General features: G+C 35.5%; 1 protein-coding gene across 1 annotated transcript in view; it reads right to left on the reverse strand.

The window, feature by feature from the left end:
- LOC149628471 (solute carrier family 12 member 2-like) overlaps positions 1-23,745 on the reverse strand; it is a 220,973-nt gene that overhangs the window by 160,794 nt on the left and 36,434 nt on the right. Inside the window, exons 6-10 of the mRNA XM_089851400.1 lie at positions 18,672-18,788; positions 18,498-18,609; positions 13,757-13,893; positions 6,038-6,241; positions 4,558-4,665 (exon numbers count right to left, since the gene is read on the reverse strand). Of these exons, the coding sequence (XP_089707526.1) occupies positions 4,558-4,665; positions 6,038-6,241; positions 13,757-13,893; positions 18,498-18,609; positions 18,672-18,788 (678 nt within the window). The remainder of the gene's footprint in view (positions 1-4,557; positions 4,666-6,037; positions 6,242-13,756; positions 13,894-18,497; positions 18,610-18,671; positions 18,789-23,745) is intronic.

Genomic DNA, 23,745 nt, shown 5'->3' on the forward strand with positions numbered 1-23,745 from the left:
AACACTGATATAATGCTGACAACGTTGACCAATAACGTTTGTTCAATTTGTGGCTACGATTAAACGTGTTGGACTACTAATTTAATTTCACTTCAAGTTCCTTAAAAATCCCTACAAATTATCCGTGAAAAACACTAAAGTGTAATGTGAAATTTCTCTCAATGGTCTATATCCAGTGTAGTTGTGTGCATTTCATGGAAAATGGAAGACTAGGCGTATGAATACGTGATGTTAAGATGGATACAGGACACTCAATACAAAATCACATTCTAGTACTAGATGCTAAATTTAAAATATTATGTCGCTGGTCCTTTTAACGTTTAGAAAGTAAGAAAGTCTCCTTCTTCGTTATAGTTTTGACTTTGAACGATATCTTTTCGTAATACTCGAGAAAGGTTATCGGGCAATAAATCTCCAGGGTCTCTGGTCTACGTTATTTTTCAAGGGCATTTTTCTCATTTTGGAAACTACAGTAGTTTCCTTCCGTTCTAGACACAGTTTGATGTAAAACAAAGCGGAGACTAGGAGTCATAAGGAAAGGGTTTATAATAAAGCATCTATGATGGAGATGGAACACTTTCCTCCTTTTTCAATTACTTCGTTGCTTGCTACGTAAAAGTATGAAAGGGAGGAAAGAGTTAAACAAGATAGCAAATTTGGCTAGTAATATAGCTACATAGTTTCTAAAGAAAGTACTACTAATTTTACTGAATTTACTTGAGATAAGACTATTTTATAGCTTTAATTGAGCAAAATTTTTTGTTGCTTTAAATGAGTTAATCTTAATTAACTTAATATTAAATTATTTACTGCACATATTTTTACATATTTACTACAAAAGGAACCATTTCTCTGACGAAAACAATTTTTACTTCAGACTGTTTATTGATTAACTTCTAAAGAATGACATTGTTACTTGATATTGGTTTCCTTCCCACGAAAAATGTTTTTACTTCAATTTGATGTACTTCTGAAGAATAACTATTTTCACAAGTAACTACTTTTAAAGAAAGAATACTTTAGTTCTTCAAAGTGACTTACTTCTTAGTAGTGGTCAGCGTTTGGACAAGATAATCCACAGAATTTTGGTTATTCAGTTATTCATGAATAATAATCAGATAATTATTCGTGATTACATTGCATTAATCATAGACTTCCCGTGGATAATTTCAAATTATGGATAAAGATAAAACAAACAGATATTATCCTATCCAAATGCCGACCACTACTTCTTAGGAAAAAATTATTTAACTTCAAGCTGATTTAATTTTGGCTGCGTATTGACGAAAGAAACCTTACAACAGTAAGTACAATCACTTTAGTTCGCTGTTGGACTTGAACTTTTGAAAAAACATAATTTTCGCCAACCCAAGTTGCTATTGTACAAATCGTCTTGGTTTGGACCAAGGCCGAAAAAACCCAATTTGAGTGAGGTTTATCAATTTCAGACTGAAGTTCAGATATTGCAATTTAACAAAGCATTCGTAGAAGCGACCCCTAGTGAAGCAAAGCACAGAGGTGGGATTTGTAGTTTCAAGGATCTTTGAAATGTCAAGTTTTCTCTTGAGACCCCTTAATATAACACGGGAACAAAGCTTAATTTCTTAATATATTTAGCATTACGGAAATGGAAATTGTCACGCTTATTTTTACTATATAACTTAAGGTATTGATAGTACTCTTCAGTAGCGAAAATAGTAGTTCAAAGATTTCGTCTACTTTGGAAACCTTTGAACTGAGCCGCCGTAAGAATTTAATTAAAGCAGAGAAAACTTCTAAGTACGAATGACTTTCTAGTCAAAGTATGGGAAACACTGGATACATTTTATATTTCTTCACTTTGAGTGTATTTTAGTTTCACCAACAAACTAACAGGTAAAAGTTATTAACTACATAATAGAAGTAGTAAAAATATAAGTAGTGATGGTAGTAGTTATTGTAGAAGTGATGGTAGTAGTTATAGTAGTAGTGATGGTGGTAGTAATAGTAGTTGTGATGGTAGTAGTAATAGTAGTTGTGATGGTATTAGTAATGGTAGTAGTACTGCCAGTAGTAATAATAGTAGTAGTTGTAGTAATAATAATAATCTAGCTTTATTTCGTGTCCATAACACCCAGTGGGCTATGTTTCAATGGGTCACGATTTCAAATGCATAGCGGGGTGGTGGCTAACCCCTATGCCACAGCTAACCGACAGCGCCCTATACTAACTATTACAATTAACCTCGGCAAGTTTTGATGGAAAGGAGAAACCGGGTTAGACCGCGGAGGAAAACTCCTTTAACAAGCGGGGAGAGAACTTGCAAACTCTACGCAGAAGGGTGTGTTCCCGGGTTTTTCACCCGGTGCCACAGTCCGGGATCGAAGCCGGGATCCTCTTGCTGCGAGGCGAAAGTGCTAACCACTTCACCACCCCACCTTAATTAAAGCAGTAATATTAGCAGTAGTAATATGAGAAGTAATAGTAGGAACCTATTCACCGAGTGATACCTGTATCGCTGTAACCCTTCGATGTTTGACACAGATATTTTGTAGGATAGTTGTTTCTAGGTAATTTATGCTTTTTAGGCATGTTTTCTTATCTGTCCGTCTTCAGATATGACATATAGATAAGCTACTTCACATTCCAACGCAATAAGTGCCTTAAATCTTATGACATTAATAATTAGCTCAAAAAACCATTCAATATCTGGGCCTTCAGTCAAATTATACACCTAATTCCTATTTTGCTCAAAAACAGTTCAATATCTGGACCTTCAGTCATTCTTATCGATGCTTCTATTGGTTTAATCCAAGACCGTTTTTAACAGAAATTTTACTTTAGAAGTGTGTTGTTTTCCATAAGAATTCAGCCTTAAATATTCAGGAGGCAAGGGAAATCCACTATTTATAGCGTTAAGTATGAAACCCGTAGCGACCAATAAAACGGACCCTAGCATATAAAACTGTAAGCCCCTATTGAACGCATAATGTCACGTATTTTGTGAATACAACTATTTTCGTTAAGCCTTGGCTTCAAACTTCTTATTTTTCGATGGATTTAACAGCTGACAGTGATTATAAGCACGATTTTTTATGCAACGTTAATACTAACGTAAAGAAGTTTATCCAATGCCTTTTTCGGTTACAAGGAATATCACACTAAATCTTGCCCATCTTGTTATACTTTTATATCGTCTCTCTAGTCTTTAAAAGTTCTTTTATGGTTGAAAATAGATCATCGCTGGCGTGGAATTTATATTGAATTTTTCTGGCCTTTTCCTTATTGCGGGCATGGACCAGCTACTGTACCCCTATAGCTCCCAATGTCGATTTTCTTTCTCATACATCTCGCTTTCAGCAGACATTTTCAGAAACTTCTCCCGTACGTACGTACGTTTTCTGGGAATATTTTTCATCTTTTCTGAAAATATCTTTTTCCGAAACGATGAACAAATGTTTCTTATGTTTCGTATGTTTTAAAGATTTATAATCCTTCATTTTGGGAACAAGAAATTTTTGTTCAATTTTAAGTTTTTCTATTTTAGACCGGGTTAAAACTTGCTCCGGTTCGGAACTATTTCAAATACACTGAACCTTGCAATTTAGAAAAAACAATTTCAAGAGCTAAGGCCATGGACAAACGCTTGCTTTGTTCACACAAACTTTGTAAATAGAATAGAGCCCATCAAAATTAAATTTAAATACATAAGTTGCCCTTAACATATGCAAGTAAGAAAAGAAAAAACCAAAGGAACATGCTGGCTAATCTTCTATACATGTATTTTACCTTGCTAAATTAAGGAACCAATCGGAACTCGTCTAGGAGGGCGGAGTTAAAAATAGACTTTGCTACTATGGGAGCGTCTAGTGGCAAGTTCAAACTAAACTACAGCCCTGATCTGCTTCAAATTTCGACTCTAGCATATAAGAAATTCACTTCGGAAAAATGTTTGTCATAGTGAATGGCATTTGATAGTTTTTATAATTAATGGATTATTCTAACACCAAATTTTTTTTTCGTTTCAATGTAGTTATAATGTTTTCATACATTTAGAATTTGCATATCCACTTTTTGTTCCTCCAAGCAATGTTTTAATATTTTAATGATGAGGCATAATTCATACCTTTAATATTTCATTCAAATTACCTAACTGAACTGAGTTTTTAGGGTACTCGAGTGTTATTTCACCGAAGAAACCTTAGGACTCTCTTACCTCTAGCCCATTCACTTCATTGTGAGAAGTAACAATAAATATTATCGGATTCGGTCAATATATTTTTGGTTTTCGATTATCATTTAATGAAGAAGCTCTACTATTTGTTAGTAAAAGTCTTCGGGAGAAAAGTAAGGCTTCATCCTTCATCGTGTTGACACGAACGCGACATTCTTAGGAATCAATTGAGTTGGTGTCATTTCTCCTTCATCCCTTCTGCCAAAATCTGGCACGTCCATTCGCCTGATAAACCCGCCGTGATAACGGCTTTATTCGTTATTTCCCTTATTGTGACACGTTATAACCAACCGCGTTCCGAAAGATAGTCTAAAACGGACACAAGAACAAGGCCATCAACTTACTTGAAATATTTTTGGTGCGCTGACTAAACTGGCTAGTGCCGATGACAAAGTTGCGGCGAAAGTTCCAGCGTAAATAATAGGACCGTATGCTGACACAGTCTTTACAATCTAAGTTGAAAAGAAGGATGATTTTTTAAAACAAATGCGTTTTACACAATGAAAACGTTCTTTTTTCAAGTTCAAAACGATTTCACGTTAAGTCATTCGAAATCAGCATTACCATGGACGAACCAATACTGAAGGACGGTTGGCAGAGGGAGAAAGTCGAAAAATACTTGTTAATTTGCCTCCTAGTGGCAGATAGTAGCAAACCGGATAGTGGAGGCATATGGGGGAATCAACGTTCTAAAGAGGGAAGCATCATACGTCTTATTTTGTAAAGATGGCGCTTGTTTTTTCCGGGATTTGACTCTGTATTTTTCATAACCCCCATCCATTTTGGGGCTGAAAAGGTGGGAAGTAAGTTTGACATTGGTTGTTTAGTCACTTAGTATAGGTTTCTATGGGCTGCCATCGTTCCTTCAGCATTACTTTGTCCATGGTATTACACTCAATATACGTCATTGATTTTCGCAAACGAACTTATGTTTTTCATAACTTTTTAAAGAAAAGATCCCGGATGAGCCAGGTTCAACAGGTAAAAACAACAAAACGTAATACCCTTTTAAAGTTGCCCACGCAAACCCTACCCTTTATCTACACAAAAAAACACATAAAACATAGGGAAGTGCCCTTTTTTTGTTACTACATTTCTTTTGTTTAAGTTAAATTTAAAGTACATCAATTGCGCAATATTTATTTTTAAAATCCATTTAGAGTTTTGAATGTCGCTTTCTGAAAGTGTCTTTAGTTTTCACTCCTAAAGGGAGGGTGAAGTGGAAAATCAAATGATTTTTTATCGATTCTTCTACATTTTATAAGACCAGTCTGCGTAGTGAAACATTCAGGAAATACCTCCGAATGATTTTATAATTAAAATTAGGTTGAGATTGTTTGGATTATTTGAAATAAGGACCCCTGACCAATCGCGTAACGCCCTGGCTTCTTGTTAACAAAATTCTCGTGGCACGCTCCAAGCTAAATAAAATTTATCGCGAGATTTGATCAAATTTTTCGCGCAAAAAGATTATCGTGGTGCGAGATATGGAGCGTGCAACTGGAATTTTGTTACCAGGAAAGCAGGGTGTTATGCGATTGGTCGGAGAGGTTTATTTCAAATAATGTTTAAAGCTGAACCTAATTTGAATTTAAAAATCACTCGGAGGTTTTATAATTAGTTGAAGAATCGTTTAAAAAAATACTTGATTTTCAATTTCACCCTCCCTTTAACCTTAGACAGTTTTGTTAAAACTAAAAGATTACATGTTTATGTTCCCATTGATTTAAAGTTTTGCTAAATCATCTACACCCAGTTATAAACACTGTAAAGAAAACAGAAAATACCACCAATATTCTGATTGATGAACTGCAGTATGTTTACCTGGAAATTATTTTGACTGCCATATTTGCATGTTCCAGTGCAGTTTGCGATCACTAGATTCATAGTTCCATTTACCAAGTCTGATTCGTCGCCACTGGCATCACGATACACGGTGGCCGCGCAAGCGACGGCTATTAGCAAATAAGAAGTCGTCGTCACTAGAATCGCTAAGAGAGTTCCTTTTGGAATTGAAGCTTGAGGATCCTAGAAAGAAGTATTCATTTTATTACTAGTGTCCCTGGAGTATGAGTATTATTTCTATAAAATATTTTTGACATTTTACATTGCGATGTCCCATATAATACATTGAAACACACTTCCCATTAACGTTTTCGACTATTCGAATCAATTGAACAGATGGTATTACCAAAATTCCCACCAATTCCTTTAGAAGTTAACGTTAATTTTTGTCTCCATTTGAAATTACCACCTATTGCCTTTTTTGACCAATTGGACGGTCTTCTACAATTGAGCAACACACGAACTATTTTGGAAGGTGGAAGGGAAAACAAAAGATTTCGTCATCAACAAGACTTCAACCAAGATCTTAAAGAGAATGCGAGACGTCCGGAAGAAATTATCATTCTGTGCCCTAGCAAGGCTTTCACCCACCCAATGAGTTGATACCTATTTTTCTGCTTAGCTGCCATATGAATATTTACAATTTTGTCATTAGATAGTGCATGGTGTCATCGAATTAGAAACGGTATTCGTTCTTCGTGTTTATTAAGAGCAACGGAACTGAAATTCATCAACATGAAAATTGTCCCACGTCAAAAATTAGACTTTTTTAAGGGTTTGAAGGTAAATGAGGTCCGAAAGAAATTGAAGTTTCATCATGTCGGATTTGGAGTAAGTAAGAAATGTCCGGTCAACCCACCAGAAAATCTGTAAAATATCTGTGCCCAAACACTCGAGTTACAGCAGTACGCCACACGATTTAGTGTTGTGGGTAGGGATGAACCGGTACCGATACCATATCGGTATCGGCACCGATACTCGGGGTTTCCCGATAGTATCGGATCGGTTGGTTTAATATGATACTAAACCGATACTCGTTTAAAATGCGTTATATGGCGCTTCATGACATTTTTAGATCTTTCAATAATGTATTGATGGTTATAATACATTTCTATGAATGTCAATCGTGATGATTTCTCATTTATATAAAAAGGACCAGAATTTAGTTGATCGAATAATATAAGTTTAAGGATAAAAGGGCCTCTCAGCATAAAGTTAAAAGAGACAAGCCGTGATATTATTTTGGAAGTGCCTCTAAACATTGTACTTAGCAGTATAATTCTCGAAGTTACTCTTTAAATTATTTCCTAGCATTTTTAATACGTATGTAAATGGCACTGTCATATTAAAAATATCGGTATCGGTTTTAGTATCGGGTTTTTGGATCATAGTGAGTAAATATCGGTATCGGTTCATGTTTGCACCGGTATCGATCGGTATCGGGTTAAGCCTGTTATCGGCCATCTCTATTTGTGGGCATTCACTTTATGGAAGCTGAACACAAGAGACTTATGACTGATAAACCTATGCTTATCTTAGCATAGAGTTAGTTTTAGTCTAAACTTTTTCCTTTTTTTAACTTTACGGTACCATGAACTCGGAGGAGTTTCCATAGTTTATATGTTTGCAACAGCGCGATGCATTGGGCGTTCCCAAGATAGAGATTGTTTTGGCCTAACAATTCCTGGAAAATCGACTTTTCGACCTTTTGAAGCGAAACGCATTGAATACGTGATCCTTCCCTTTAATAACCACCGAGTTAGCTTCACTGTTCTTTCTCCATCTCTAGACTAACTCCCAAATTTAACCAGAGAGAAAGAAAAGGAAATTCAACTAGAGCCTTGGAACGACAAAGTTTTTGAAACATTAATGATTAGAGACTGGATCTTACAGTAGAATTTTGGAAAAGCTAAGCTACTCAACTGCTATACACCTACAATAACCCTAAGCAGGGCTACTACCTTCTTTCTCAGAAGTTTCTTTTAACTTCGTAGTGTTTTCTTGGGAAACATTTTGACAACATGAGAAATGGGTTTTGTCGATTTTTTTCGCTCTGCTTCTTAAAAACTATTGGTCAGCTTTTTCTCCACCGCCTTTTGGATCTGGGAGTTGTTTATATAACCTCAGTTTTTCCATGAAATTTCTGAATGACGGAATTTACTGCTGTATCATTTAAGGGCTTTAAGTTTTCTTAGAAAAAACTTCTTCATTCGCTATCGGACATATATTAAAAATTCCGAATGAAAAAATCTTTAGAAGTATGTTTTTATTTTGTGTCTGCGGCAATAATTTAAAATGGGTTTAAGAAAATGTAAACAATAAGATTAGAGAATGAAGTGCAGGTCCTAGTGTAAAGGACAGAAATGACTTCCAAACCCGCCTTGTTCTAATTTTTTTCTTTGGCTTTTACGGTAAATTTCTTTTTGCGGTTACATTTTATGAAATCGTTAGATCAAGTATATAAAACAAGTTGGGAAAACCAAAATTTTACCTCTCCAAGTTTAATGGAATATAAGGGACCGTCCATAAACTACGTCACACTCTTATGGGGGGAGGGGGTTTCTAAATTTGTGACGGTGTGTGACAAGGGGGAGGGAGGTGTTCTACGATGCATGACGTCACATTTAGAATTGATTTTGTTACGAAGTCAGTAAGAGGCAGGTTGGCTCTCTTATGTTATGGAAGATGAAAGACAACATTCCATAGTCCACCGTTACAATAATTTACCAAAATTGTTATTCCATCATCGCTTAAATAGTAGAAAATTTATGCAATTATCAACTATTTACACTTTAATATAGCCAATTTAAATAGCGCATTTAATATAAACAGCGTAAACTCTCTTATGTCTTTGTTTATTCGCCCCTATTATTTGTGAGGATGAATTAAATCCCCTGCCGATTGAAATGGTTTCGATTCTTTGGCAAATTTTCTAAATCTCAAGCTCGATTAGACTGTTTTCGGTGACAGTGTCGAAACCTAAAAAGTCTGCCCCTTTAACTAAGCTTTATGGAACTTTTTTTGAAGCTTATAAAAAGCACATCCAGACATAAAAATTCTAAAGGTCAATCAGAGGGAAAAAGCTTAAAACGGAAGAGAACTTGAATTTTCAGCCGAGCAAAATATTTCTGAGAGGGCGGCATATCACTCAAGAAATTAATCAAATTTAATTTGTAAATTAAGACAAATCATAGTGCGGAGGGGTGGTTAAAGAAATGTGACGTGGTTTTTAGGGGAGGGGTCTGAGAAAAGCGTGACGAAGCGTGATCTGGGGGGACGGGGGGGTCCGAAAATGCTTTTTTTCGCGTGACGTAGTTTATGGACGGTCCCAAATATGCATCTTTTATTGGAGTTTAATGATAAGCTACTGCTGATTAAATTATAATTAAGAATAGAAGTAGGATGAAATCTATAAGTTAATGTAAACTTCAAGGAGAAAGGGTTGGAGTAGAAACCTCTCTACCTATAACTTTACAGTCTGTAGTCCCACCTATGGCAACGAAGTCCTCCCAGAATGCTCAGCATTTCGGTTTGGTCGTACGGTACCGAAACGTCCAGGATGCCCCCTGTGTTTTAAAAAACAAGCTAGTTCTCATACAAATATAACGAAAAAACTACACTCTCAAATCGGAATATGGTCAAACTAAATGATGGAGAGGTAGGTACGACCTTACCACTGAGGAGGCAGAGATAAAAGTCTTCGGTGAAGTGGGAGAGGGCTATCCAATAGTTAGCGTAGTAAAATACAAATTTCTAAACCCCTGTGAACTGTGAATGCGGTCCGGAAATTGGGAACAGCTTTGGTTCGATTTGCAAACTGCAAACGCGGACCCCTTGAGAGTAACAACAGACAGATACGCTGGAAATAAGCCCACTCCTTGACATACGTCACTCGGAGAGGTAACAAGATCTTTTGCTTCTTTCCAAGATTTAAGTAGTTCAGGAATACTTCAAAGGAAAATAAAAGTACTAAAAAAGGTAAGCGTTGTCGATATATTGGATAAATTTTTTATATTTTCCATTGGAACTTTAAACAAAATGTTTTTGGCTCCATTCGCACTTTTCCACTTTGTCCCGCCCCATGTCTCAATTCCGCTCCAGTTCTCTCAAATGTAATACTAATATATCTATAAAGGTCCGTTCACACGAGGAGGTTCTATAAACAAACATATTGGCGCAAGGAAATTATTTAGATGGACCTTTCGAGGTGAAGGCATTGTTGGAAATGTTAGTGACTGACGAGATTACAAACACGACGGAAACAACATTTAATGCGTAGAACGTTGCGCAAACAATATTATTTTGACTCACGTTAACAAAAAAGGGTATAAATATAAAGAGACTAATGTTGGTCTGCACAGTTCACCCATCTTATTATGGTGTACAGGCTGGTTAAACTACAATCTTATTGTTTGAAATACGGTACAAATACATGAAAATATAAAAGCAAGAACTACTAAAATGCCTTTCCAAAACTTCCACTGCTCTTCCTCATACCCTTCAGGGTAAATGTGACATTCTATAGTAGGTTGATTCTTGGTAAATATTGCTCCACACCAAGAGTAGGTACCCCTACAGAGTCCCCCTGGTGGGAAAACTTTTCCTTCGACTAATTCTCGTCTGCATTTGATAATTGTACATGGTGGTTCGTATTGTGTTTTTTAATTATTACCATCCATGTTTTTGCTCCATCTAATTGCTATTTAAAGACTATTATGTTATTTAAAATTTAATAATTTAATTTGTTCATAAGGACCTTAACCAATTGCGACTAAAATTGAACAGATGATTTTCTTCCACCAGTGGAGAAGTATCGCGGGTTTACCCAATTTTTAAAATTTGTGGAATGCTTTTAGACAATAACAAGTCGACCCAAGGGCTCGTAATAGCAGCCACATCGTTACCTATTTAATTAGCACACAAATGAAAAGAAAAAAATTCAAAGACCTTAAAAAAAATCAGAAGTGTCCGACCCCACAGATAAAAATTCAAAAGTATCCGACCCCTTGAGATAGAGGTACCCTCCCTCTATCCCCGACACTTTAGAGATAAATTAAACGACGAAAACTAGCATGGACTATCGAGTCTCTATGGCTCAGTGGCAGCATGTCTTACTGCTGCGCTAGCGACCCGGGTTCAATTCCCGGGTGCGATGTGACAATATTTTAACTAAAATAAAATCTCTAACTTAGCTCAGATACCCCTAGTGGTGGGTTGAGGTACTATCGAGTTCCTTTTAAGCTAAAATCTGACGATAACGAAAGCGACAACCCCGGCCACTACTACTACGGTTCGGGTCAAACTAAGAGCCTCATCGTATACTACGATGTGGCTAAAAATTGCATGCCCATTAAATAATGCTAATTTGGAAAAGTTGCTGACTGATAAACTAACTTTGCTTGCACCACTATCCGTCTTACTAAGAGTATCTATTTTAATACAGAGCCTTCATCAGTAACCAATTAAGTTTAAATAGACTTAACTTCATCGTCAGTCCGGAGGGAAATATTCTCGAAATTCTTAAATAGTTTTCAATTCCAAGCTGTAACATTTTAATTTGATCAAATCGTGTAGAAGGACCTTCAACTACAAGCACCATTCTCCGATAAATCAACTAGGATATGACAGGAGAGGCTCTTAGAAATCCCATGTTTTATTTATCTTTCGTCTAACATCAATCGCGCGTATTGCTTATTTCTCAAGGACTAAATCTAAATAATTTCCCAGTCCAGAGAGAGAAGTAGTAAGTTGATATCAAGTATTGAATTACTTATGCTAATATGGATTACTTAAAACGTTGAGTGCACCGAATACGGGAAAAACCGACCACGTATCGTGCATTAAGTGAGTTCTCAATTAAGTTTAATTAATCGCTCGGGAAAATTTTAATGACTTGAAATGTCGTCTTAATTGACTTCAAAGGTGAGGAAATAAACATTTTGGAATACCTAATTATATTCCTTAATCGATCAGCAGCTCTAGATATTCATTTCCCAAGAAATGCATTCAGCCTTAAGAAAGGCTCTTTCAGACGATCCAACTTTTTGACTCAGCTTGATGGGTCAATTCGAGTTGAATCAACTAGTTTGATCGTGAATAGACTTTGGATGAGTTGAGTCACCAAAAAAGTTGACTAGGAAAAATTGGATCAGTGATCCAATCAAAATGAATTACAAAAAAAAAGCCTTTTTCGCGGGTTATTTCGTAAGTGCCAAGGTAGGTGGCGCTTAAAAAGTTCCATTTGGCGGCAAAAGTTTAGTCGTGTGAAAAGTAAGGATTTACTTCACTGTTCCCTTCAAAGGTTCCTGGGTAAGTTGATACAACTTTTCGACCCATCGAGCTGAGTCAAAAAGTTGAATCGTCTGAAAGAGACTTTTTTCAGAAGAATCAACTTTTGGCTGAACTTTATGGCTCTAAAATATCAATGAATTAAATTTTCAACAACATTTACATTGGTAATTTTCCCATTAAAGATATTTTAAAAAGGTTTTTACTAAAAACTAGTTTACTGAAATCCATAAGTTAAGCAAAAACAGTTGGCCTTACTCTAAAAGATAATTGACAATATGTCATATTAGCGAAGCTACTCTTACAATATTTTAATTTGTACGATATCCTATAAACCCGGTCTCATTACTTTTCTACTTGCCATATATTCAAAGATGGTGGGTTGAAGCTTAAAACCGTTTATCTTGGGTATATACCGTTAACCAGGTTTGTAAATATGAGTGAATATACATGTGTCGCAAATGTAATTTTACTTTTCAAACCGCTAATTTATAAGACAACGGCATATTCAAACCAAAACACTTAACAGATGGTTTAAAATATTAAGTCAGGCTGTAGAATTCATTGAAACCAAAGTAGAGGTTCGCATTTCTGTCAGCAGTTTTTAAAGACATCTATAAAATGCTTTTTGGTGAGTACCTACTAATTAAGATTAACGTACAGCAAAATGCAAGGTTCATGACCATGACTGAAACTTTGAAAAAAGCTAGTTAATAATTTTATAGAAATAGATAACAGCAGCTCTTTAACCCTGGTCCGAAAAGTTAATACAGGTGGTTGTCAATTATAAGTTAACTAACGTAGAAATTAGGTGACCATCATGAACAAAGTGTTCAATAAAGATGCAATAATAAGTCCACAAACCATCCACAAGGGAAAATAATTATAGGACTTTTTCCAGAATTATAGGATTATATAGGACACTAAAATATTTATTTAGCTCTTTTTTAAAGATGGATAAAGCGAAAAAAACTTTCATATCATATTGTACGTAGCAAATATTATAATAATGCTAACCAAAATAGTAACTACCACAATTTTACCTCTAAGCACAAAAGTTCAGGTTTACTGGCTCGATGGGTTGAAATCGATGAAATATTGAAAAATATAGGACTTTTTGCAAAAAAATATAAGATTTTATGGGACACTTTCATAATTGGAGGATTTTATAGGTATTATAGGATTTCTGGGGGCCCTGCATCGAACACTCGTCGACAAAAAAATAGACAGAGGGAAAACACTAATAAAAATCTACCAAAAATTAAAAGTAAACCTTGAATCCTTTTATATTACTCCGAAAGAAATAACCCATGTTCGAACGGACCTCGCTTAGTATAAAAACAATAAAAGGAATACTTCCTTTTTCGAAGAGTTTTCTGTAAAAAATAAAAATAAAATTGTTTTTCTTACCTTGAGGTCGCCGGAAATATTGGCCCCAGCTGTTATTCCAGTAGCGGCGGGAAAGAAAACGGCAAATACGAAGAAGAAACCTTCGATACCTTCTTTGCCCCTGAAGTCAGGCTTTAGATTTTCCGCCATCAAATCGCCTGTTCAATAGAGACAATACGTAAAGATTATCGTTTCCCATTTTTCTCTTTTGACCCATCCACAAAAGGAAAAATATCAGCACGTACAAAGCGTGGTTCCTTCTTATGTCTAACCTAACTTCTTATGGTTAAGAGGGAACGTGGCTTTACAGTCGCGATCATTTCGACCTGATTAGGTTTACCGTGCCCCTGAGGGCCGGAACTCAGTCCCTTGTATAATAAACCGATGCCTTCAGAGGTTTGCTTATTTCTTTCGTACAAAACTATCCAGATACCGAAAGTATCAAAAGCAAATGAAGAGGTAGGTCAACTGATAGTTTCTAATGGACTATACAAAATTAGTGGACAGCCAAGCGAAAGACCGCTGAGAAAATAAAGGCGCTGCTATCTAGGGAAATGGAAATTAATTATGATAGTAGGTGATCTCTATTCAGAACCGATTGTGGCCCTTGTCGAACTGCGAGCCCTTGTCCATAGAGAGTGTAGCGAGCACCCCACAATAGTTTGTTTGCGATCTATTGCTTTTATACTTCGATATGGCAGTTCAACTGCCGCCATACCGAGTGTTATATTAAAACAGGTCCTATGACACTGTTGTGCTGTCTGTAAATTCTTGGGCTGACTTAACCCTAGGACCATTAACAACCCCCGGCACTCGCAACGCAATAAGATCCTCGTATTGAAATTTCCGCCTCTAGGAGTTACGGCTGTTTTCGCGATAAGGGTGCCACCAAGCGGCAACGGATAGTAACTTATAGGGTGTACAGAACTTCCGGTTCCGGATATTGCTTAAAAAAAGGAATAAGATCGTCTTGTTGTACGGTTTAATGTACAATTATGATAAAATAGCAAAATAATATATCGCTGAATTAGCTTGATATCTGCAATATGGTAGTTAAAAAAATATGTACACGTTAACATTTTCATTCTCGTCTTCTTCGTCGTGATCCGCCATTTTTAAATAGCAAAGAGTAACCTGTAAACCGGAAATTCGGTACCACCTAAAAGTTTTCTCAATATTCCGCAAGGGTCGCTAGGATTGCCGCTAACAGAAAACCACGAAAAGTTGAAAGCTTGCGTTGCGAGTCCCGGGGGTTGTTAATGGTCTTAGCTTAGCCTCACAACTGAATCTTAAACATTTGGACGTTAGGTGATATATCGCTTCGTCACATGTTTTTGAACCCAGCGTAAAACAAATCTAGATTAGAATAAAGCCTAAAAGTGCAATGTTCCAATGTGCACTGAATCATGATTCATTCCGTGACCTTGATTGTAACAGATAACAATTCCACACTGGTGGTTGACTTACTCTTACAGCTATCGCTACTAATACTGTTAGTCTATTTCGGCTTATGAAGAGAATATTTTTCAAAGCCGTTGCGATACTAAACCAATGTACACTTTGGGAGAATGTCACCAATAATCCATATTCAGTATACAGTGCGGAATCAAGTTGGTATGAGACAATGTTTTGAAGGAAGAGAAAAAAAATCGGTGAAATATTCGGAAAAAAGGACCATTTTTGAACCTTTTGTGATTGAACGTAAAAACAATCTGAAGGACATCCGATATCCGAGGGGTATGTTACTAAATATATTTCTGCGAAGACTGGGAAATATATGTCGGTAATTATGTTAAAATAAGTGAGCACGCGCATTTAACAAAATACGAGAAGTTTCTGAAAGTAACACAACCGACACCTATCGAAGATTTAAGGTTGAATTCATAAACGTCAGACGCAACGCAATTTAGTATAGGCGAAGGCAGGGGTCCGTGTGCAAGTTTTCGCACTGCCTTGCGTTGCGTTCGACCTTTATGAATTCCACCTTTAATTGGCCTAACGAACATCTAAATCTACACAAGTAAAAGTTCTGTGTCAAGTTAGATCTACGCCCGTCTCAAAGAGCTTCTAGGCTGAAATATTTAGGGACATAAGTCCAAAGCAGTACGTACGCATAGAATAAACGTTTTTCAAATCCACGGGAACTTTGAAAAATGGAGGCATAATTACAAAATTATGTCCGAACGTTACAACTAATTTCACTAATATTAAATATTTGGGTGAGCTATATCTTTAGGCCCTTTGGGGTTCAAATTGCCGCCATATTTTTAAATAACGCAACGCACTGACGGGCAACTCTAGTTATTTTACAAAATTAAATATATCAATATCTAAAATATTATATCTATTAACCTAAATTACTTTGTCGCTTCACATATAAAGTCCGTTGACTTCAAAATGTATTACCCCTCGCCAATATATTTATATACAGAGAGAAACTTTATACTCTAGCCGAATCGATCAAAATGTAGGTCGTTTTACCACACTCCTAAAGGCTAAGAGTGCTGCCTGAACTAGAAGGAAAAAGTTTCAATTCTTTTTCGTTCCAAATTTAAAATAAAAAAAAATCTCAAAATCTTTTCGGTCTTTGTCCATTTTTAAAACCTTCTCTAGTTGCTGCTTTTTTTCTATTTTTTTTAAAGGGCTCTTTTTTAAAACAGGAACAAGCAAGTCAGCTGGAAGGGTCTGGGTTGAAAAGATTGGCATCAGTTTTCAATTAGGGACCTCCCGAGTTGGACGGTAATACCCTTTAGAATTATCATAGCGTTTTGCCATTCTGGAGGAAATCACGGCGTGATACCCTTTTTTCACACCATTTTCCTCTTTCCTCCGTTTGTCGATTTGTTTTCGTTAAGACTATCTCGTCGCCTAAAGATATTAAGGCCTTAATCCTTTCTCCCCACTTTTACTTCACACCTTTTTTTTCTCTCTTTTAGAAGAATATAAAGGGAGGCTGAAACCGATCGTGTAAAATTGAGTCTGAATTTTTTGTTGAATGGCTCGGTGGAGAGAATGAGAATGTGCTGTGGTGATGCCGTTGCATGAAATTGGAAATCGCCGCTCAATTGGCGGATTACAACTTTAATAATACCCGTAATGTGGGCCTTTAGTTGCGGTTTGTGCTGCCTCTCAGGTAAAGAAACAGTCTGCAGTGCCATTAGAGTACTGATGACAGTGTGATTGAAATAATTCACTTTCTGGGAATTAACTTGCAACGCTCGTTTTATCAAGATATGTGAGCTTCCACATTCAGATAAGGGAAAAATCGCGATACTTAGTCGAGATTGGTTCTATGTTCTTTTCAGACAAGCTCTTGTTTCACTCTATTGAACTCGCCCAAACGGCAGGACTTAATTGGTCAATTGGTAGTAGTGCTTAGGGGTACAAGTAATTGCAGACACTTTTGTACAGTTTTCGAAATCATTACCTCTAAATATATTCTTCAATTTAGCAATATAAATAATAGCAGATGTCGCTAGCATTTTGCAGAAATTTAAAGCAAAATGATGCGAATGTAGAATGTAACGAATATGTATAGAACTTTTCAGTGTCAATTCTATTCAACCATCGAACATTTCAAACTGACAACATCGCTTGCATCTCGTGAATATTTTGGAAAGAAGTAAATCGAATTTTTTTCCGGTATCTAGTATTAACTCTTGTTCCCAAATATGTGTCAATAATCCAGGTATTTAGTGTAAAGAGTTTCATTACATTTGGTTTATAACCTACGGACTTAATTACAGCCACCAATACTTTGCATTGGCTAGTATAATCAGACCAAGGCCCACCCCAAGTGCAAGGTTTAAATTCCAATTTCAGTTTTAACCTCTCTTTGACTAGCCTTGTCTAAAGTTTGGAAAAAAGAGGACTCAGTTGAAAAAAAAGTAAGAAAAGTAGAGGAAAAGTAAATTTGTTGGAATCATTTTGGGTTTTCTGGTTAAATGGCCCCAACTCTACTCTTTATTTAAAGAATAAAAGTGCCGGAATTTACGTGATTTTTCTCTTTCATCTAGGTTTTTCATTCATTTCAAGCTCGTTTACTAGCGAGAGTTAATTCAATTAACACGGGTCTTAGGCCCTGAGATTGACTAAAGAGATAAGATTGTAACATACAGACTAATTTACGGCTCGTTCGCCATTGATGAGAAAAAAATACTCAAAATTTCTAAAAACATTCGATTGTATGTATTAATCTTTGGTTCACGGAGGATTTCCAATAAAACATTTTTTATTTCATTATATCGGAATCAACACAATATGTACGAGCTTCGCCGTCAAAGCTTCCTTGTTTTGAGTGTTTCTATAGGTTTTTTAAGGGCTTTCAATCGATTAGTACTTTTCAAATATTTTATTATTTGACAAAGCGTTTTCGTGAAATCGTGTAGTTCAATGAAAGTTTTCACGCGTTAGTCCTTGATTCTACGACAGCTACAAAGAACCCTTGTTAAACGAAGGTGTTTAATACCATGCGCTTACAGTATCCTCTCTTACAAAAGCGCGGCTAGAGGGAGGGATACACAGTCTACTCCCCTCTCTACCGACATTACTCTATATCATTGTTTTGCAAAGAAAGGTTTTCGGATAGCGTTTCATGTTAAAAAGATATTCGACAATGAATTTCAGCAAAATCGCAATGTTTATAGTCGTGATAAACCTTTTTACATTACCAAATATATGCGTAAATAAAAACAACTTTGGTAATTTAAACAACAATTTTAGCTCACGATTTGTACGTGTATAAAAATGAAATGCATCTTACCATTCCAACCGACAAATCCCTGAGCCATCTGCGTTTTCGTTGGTTCCATAAACGATCCCACGAAAAAATCCACAAGTGCAGTTAGTAATATCACTAATAGTACCATTTGTGCCTGTAGAAAAGCGTTGTTTTAATAAAGGCATTAATTTATTTACAAGTAATTGTTGAAGATACCTTGCTTTCCCATGACGTTCCAATGAGAGTAATACCCAATATGAAGAGCATCGTGCAGCAAGCGATAATACGAACGTCATTGATATCACCGTCTACTATCTTCGTTTCAAATTCCTCCTAATTTGCAAGGAAAAAAGCCAATTTAAGAAATTTAATTTTTAAGAAATTTGTGCTTAGGTAAATATTATTAAAGAATTAGAATTCATTAAATTACTATAATTAATGAAGAATATGTTGAGGTCTAAAGTAAGTAATAATAGTATATCCTCTCAGGTCACACGAAAACCAACCTGCCACCCAGGAGTTTTAATATTACTTTGCCAACCCTAAAGCGCGTAAAAGTAAAATTATGTTTCGACTAACTTGTCAAAACACATGGTCTTTCATACATATTCATTATTGGACAGTAACCATACGGCAGTTATAAACAATAAATTATTTTCAGGAGGTGATCGAAATCACTTTTTCAATTCAACCCTTTGAAAATTATATCGAGATTTCTCCGATATTAAATATTTCAGACATGCTACCAATTATAAATCGAGAAGATCAAATATAGACGACGTGTGGTTAGCTATGCCTTTGAGAAATAAAAACAATTTACAGTCTGCGATATATTAGGAGTACTAGCACGAGTGCGCAGGCAAAGAGAATTACACTTATCAGGCTTTCACTTCGAAATATAAGACTACCAAGAACCAAAACTATTCAAACACCAAGAATACCTAAAAACATTACAATTTTTACCTACAGGATTGCGTGCCTGTGTGTGTGACTTACATTATAACAACAGTGTCTAACATCCTGTTACTTTCATTTGCCTTCGATAAAATGTATATAAAAACGTTCAATAATTCCTTCTAAAACTCTTAAAATTTATTGAGCTTCTTCCTTTTCACGTTTTATGACCCTTTGCGGTGAACTGATCTTGAATTTCATAGATCTTATTTAAATTCAAAACGAAATATGTTTTTCGTCTGTTATTCAGAATCCCACTTCCTAGTGTCAAGAGTAAATCAACATGGAGTATGAAAATACAGAGTCTAGACTTGGGGAGTTATAAATGAAAGACAGTAATTTACTGTCCGAAAATGACTTGTAATTTACCAAATATATTATAATCTACCAAATTTACCATATTATTTTACACAGTAATTCATTCGGTTAGTTAACAATATTTTTATTGTTGACACTAGTTTTTTTGCAGAGAGAATTTTACAAATGAATATGTGTAAAATTCTCTCTGTTTTTTTGTGTATCAGATTCAATAATAACCAGCAAATCTGTAATTCAATTTTTGACAAGGTTTGATTAGGTAAATATTTTGGTTAATAACTGACAGCAAAATTACAATAATTTAACATTTGTAACTCATTCTATCTATAGATACGATCTCATTAATTAGGCTTGCCCAAAAAGTATATCCGATAATCCACCTACTAAACTGTTGAAACAGTCAATTTTCGCGGTAACCACCTAACCTAACACCTTTAAATTGCACTTCTTGATTTACTCTTGATATTTTTGAAGTCCTCAGACGAAATAGGAAATGGATGATTATTTATTTATGTTTTCGACCGACTGACGAATCTGCTTTCCTATGCATGATCCATTTCTTTTTCCGTGCGATAGACCTGTCCAACTATTTTTTTTCTGTTGGCATTTAGAAGATCCCCGCGCATGCACTTTTGGAAAAAATAGGAGGAAGTTTTATGAAAAGAAGGGAAAAAAATCGTTGGAATTTTCTTCCTCTTTCTCTCTTTTCCTCAGATTGGTTTCTGGCGTGCGGGATTTGAAGGAAAAATAGCGTCCTCTCTATATGAGGAAAACGGCCGTCTTATCTGACAATTTCAGTTGTCAGGTGACAGTCTTAGCGCCTTCGAAAAAAAAATCGCGCTAAGTAGATTAAGAGTTTTAGGCTTTGGTTTGAAATACGCCCTCTAGCGTGTTTTTTTTTTCTTTTAAAACTGTCCTCTCTCCCATTTATTTTGCTCAAACTCACTTAACAAAATAACAAACAATGAATCGGATTAATATTTAATGTTAACTGTCATAGGGAAGAAAGTAGTGTTTATCCAATGCGATTGAACGGAAGTTAGCGATTTCAACATTTGGAACAGGTTTTTACCAGAATCCCAAAAACCAACGGTAGCGGTTCCGTCTATTGAGTTTTCAGAAAAAGTAAGTGAAGTGTCTGATAAAAAACATTGAAGTGAATTTCAGCCCAGTTATTTTTCTGCGGTTTCTTTGTAATACTCTCGCTAACTTACAGGTGGTTTCCTGGATGACAAATTCAACAAAACGATGCTTAGTTATATAATATAAATTACTTTATAATATAATTATAAAGCTAAAATTTTACGGGTCAAGAATGGTTATGGATAGGCTAATGGCCTGGGGCTCCCGAATCCAACCTCGAGGAACTCAACTACGAAACTTCAAAAACCTCCCTTTTTGTTACTAGTATAATCCATGTTGTTTGTTGTGACACACAAACTTTCTAACAAACAGTTTTCTCAAACATTTATAAGATTCCACCTTGGATGGGGTAAAGTTTCCTACGGCAAACCTTTTTTCCTTTACTACTTAAAACTATGTGCAAACTGCAAACTGGCCCATGACCAGCATTTTACAATACAGACAATATTATTCGAAGAATATATTCAAGGTTGGCGAAAAATTTAACATTAAACCGTATAAAATAAACTAATTAAACTATTAATAATTATGGACATGAAAGATATTTCCATCGAGCACGTAATATTTATAAAAGGGTAAGTGGTTGTCTTTTGGCGGAAATTTTAGGAACTAAAACCTCCATCCCTTAACCCGACTCGACGAAAGAAGAATTACACTAAGTCATGCGTGTTTTCTGTTAGGATTTGTAACGGAGTCTATATAATTTTATCTAGCATGGACAATAATGATACTAAAGATCCCTATATTGTGTCTTATAGCTTCGTTAGTCTACTAAACAGAAAAATATACTTGACTGAGAGGGAGATTTGGTATCCAACTTGTGGAAGATTGGTAGAGACCTATTTCACATAAACATTAGAAAGGATGAAATACGAAGATAGCTAGCTACTTATGAAAATGTACAGTCAATGGTGGTTTGTTGTTACCAACCTTTTCCCTGAATTTCGTCATTCATAGCTGCTTATAAAGGCTGAAATGCAGTGATAAGGAATAGTATAAAAAAATCTTTCCCGTTTCAAACGTGTTGTATATGTAGCTTGACCCGGTAGTTTTTTTTTTTTGGTCGAAGAAAATCCGTCGTTAAAACAAGCGTAGTTAAGCAAAAAACTTTCTTTTACGTATTATCTTTCCCTTCTTCTTTCCGTTATCCCTGTTGTAATTCGAAATGAATTGTTTTTCGCTTAAATATATATACAACACGAGATGTGCAAGAGTGAAGGCAGATTAAGCCTTCAGGACCTAGTACCTTTTTTTTTGTCAATTTTTTGTGAACCATAATTTTCAACGATCATACGAGGTGTGCCCTTCAAGAAATGATTCCCAAAGTTTACCAAGCTGCGACACATCTTTTCAAGATTGTAAATGTATTACGCATCTTTTCACTTTTTATTGAATTTCAGATAATTATAGGGACCCATCTGGAAATCAGATTCGCCTGAGCTGGATATCCCATAATAAAGCCATCTCATTATTATTATTAATATTATATTTCAAATAATTTCCAAATTTGGCTGTACAAAATGTGAACGACTAGTTTATAATAAGGCTCTAGTTATAATATATGCTAGGCTTACATTTTTTCATGTCATATTTTTCAATGAACCCTACTTCTGATTTTTTTACTCTTTAACAAGACTGTGTTTTTGGGAGAATCGACCTTAATGAAAGTAACATTTATATGTGAGCTAATTTAATTTAGGATTTCATTAACAAGATTCAAAGAAAACGAACTTTAAATTTCGGACCGTTCGCTTGATATTCAGGTCGATAGTTAAGAATTCGAAATATTTCAATTCTGGATGCAGTATTTTTTATGACTTTTTAAAATATTTCATGGTCTGAAGTTCTGAACATTCAGACCTGGAGATTTAACGTAATATTTCAACCGAAAACAATAGGTCATTCTCCTTCACCGCTGCTGAACCTTCCTTAAAATATAGGTAGGTCCATTTTGATATAAAAAGGGTTAGCTATTATACTAAGAAAAACCTTAACATGCATCATGTTCGTTCAAGTTTTATATTTTGTTTCATTAAATTTAAACAGTTTGTTTACATTAAACCTATCGTCACTTGACTATCGCACCGGAGCCTCCGGGATGAACTAGGCCCATGCATGTCAAATTTTATGTGGGGAAATATCCAGTTTGTTAGGAAAAATATTTTTACCATAGATGGCGCTTATTTTTCCGTTGTGACAGGGGTCTTCCTTAAATTATCGTTGATATTTTAGGGGTCAGTCATAAAATTTTTATGATAGAGAAAAGTTTCATCCTAAAATTAACGTAAATGTTTTGGGACTATTCACTTTTTACTGAATCTTTCGGTTAGATGGTATTGATGACAACAAAATAAATTATTTCAATTAAAATAATTCAGTAAGAGTTATAAAAACGTATACTTACAATCCGCGACCTTGGCCCAAATACTTAAGCAGTCGACAGGGTCACGGGGTTGAACTTTGTTTATTTTTCGGTCGTATCAGCGCCCCCAAACGGGAAAACACGGCGAACTAAATTAGTTAAAAAAATATTCTCGCTTCGCCACACGCGTGGGCCTAGTTCAGCCCGGAGGCTCCGATCGCACAGAAAAAAATTTAATCGTTATAATATTGCCTATGAACGTACGTATTTACCTGCGATAGACATGGGACAATAAATTTCATGTAAAAAAAATTGTATAAAACGTTTTATAAAACTTTGCTGCACATGGGATCTCAGAGTCTAGCAGTTCCATGGCGAGAGTTGCTGTACTTTTACATCTTATTGTTTTTGTTCGATAGGTTTTTCTTTTTAGATTAAATATATGTAGGATCCGATATACTACAAATATGATCTTATTGCCGCTCTTGTACTATTTTAACTGATCGTTTAATT

The sequence above is a fragment of the Phalangium opilio genome, unplaced genomic scaffold (assembly GCF_054372755.1).
Source record: "Phalangium opilio isolate 3A_F unplaced genomic scaffold, DU_Popi_V2 ptg000105l_1, whole genome shotgun sequence".
Taxonomy (NCBI): Eukaryota; Metazoa; Arthropoda; class Arachnida; order Opiliones; family Phalangiidae; genus Phalangium; species Phalangium opilio.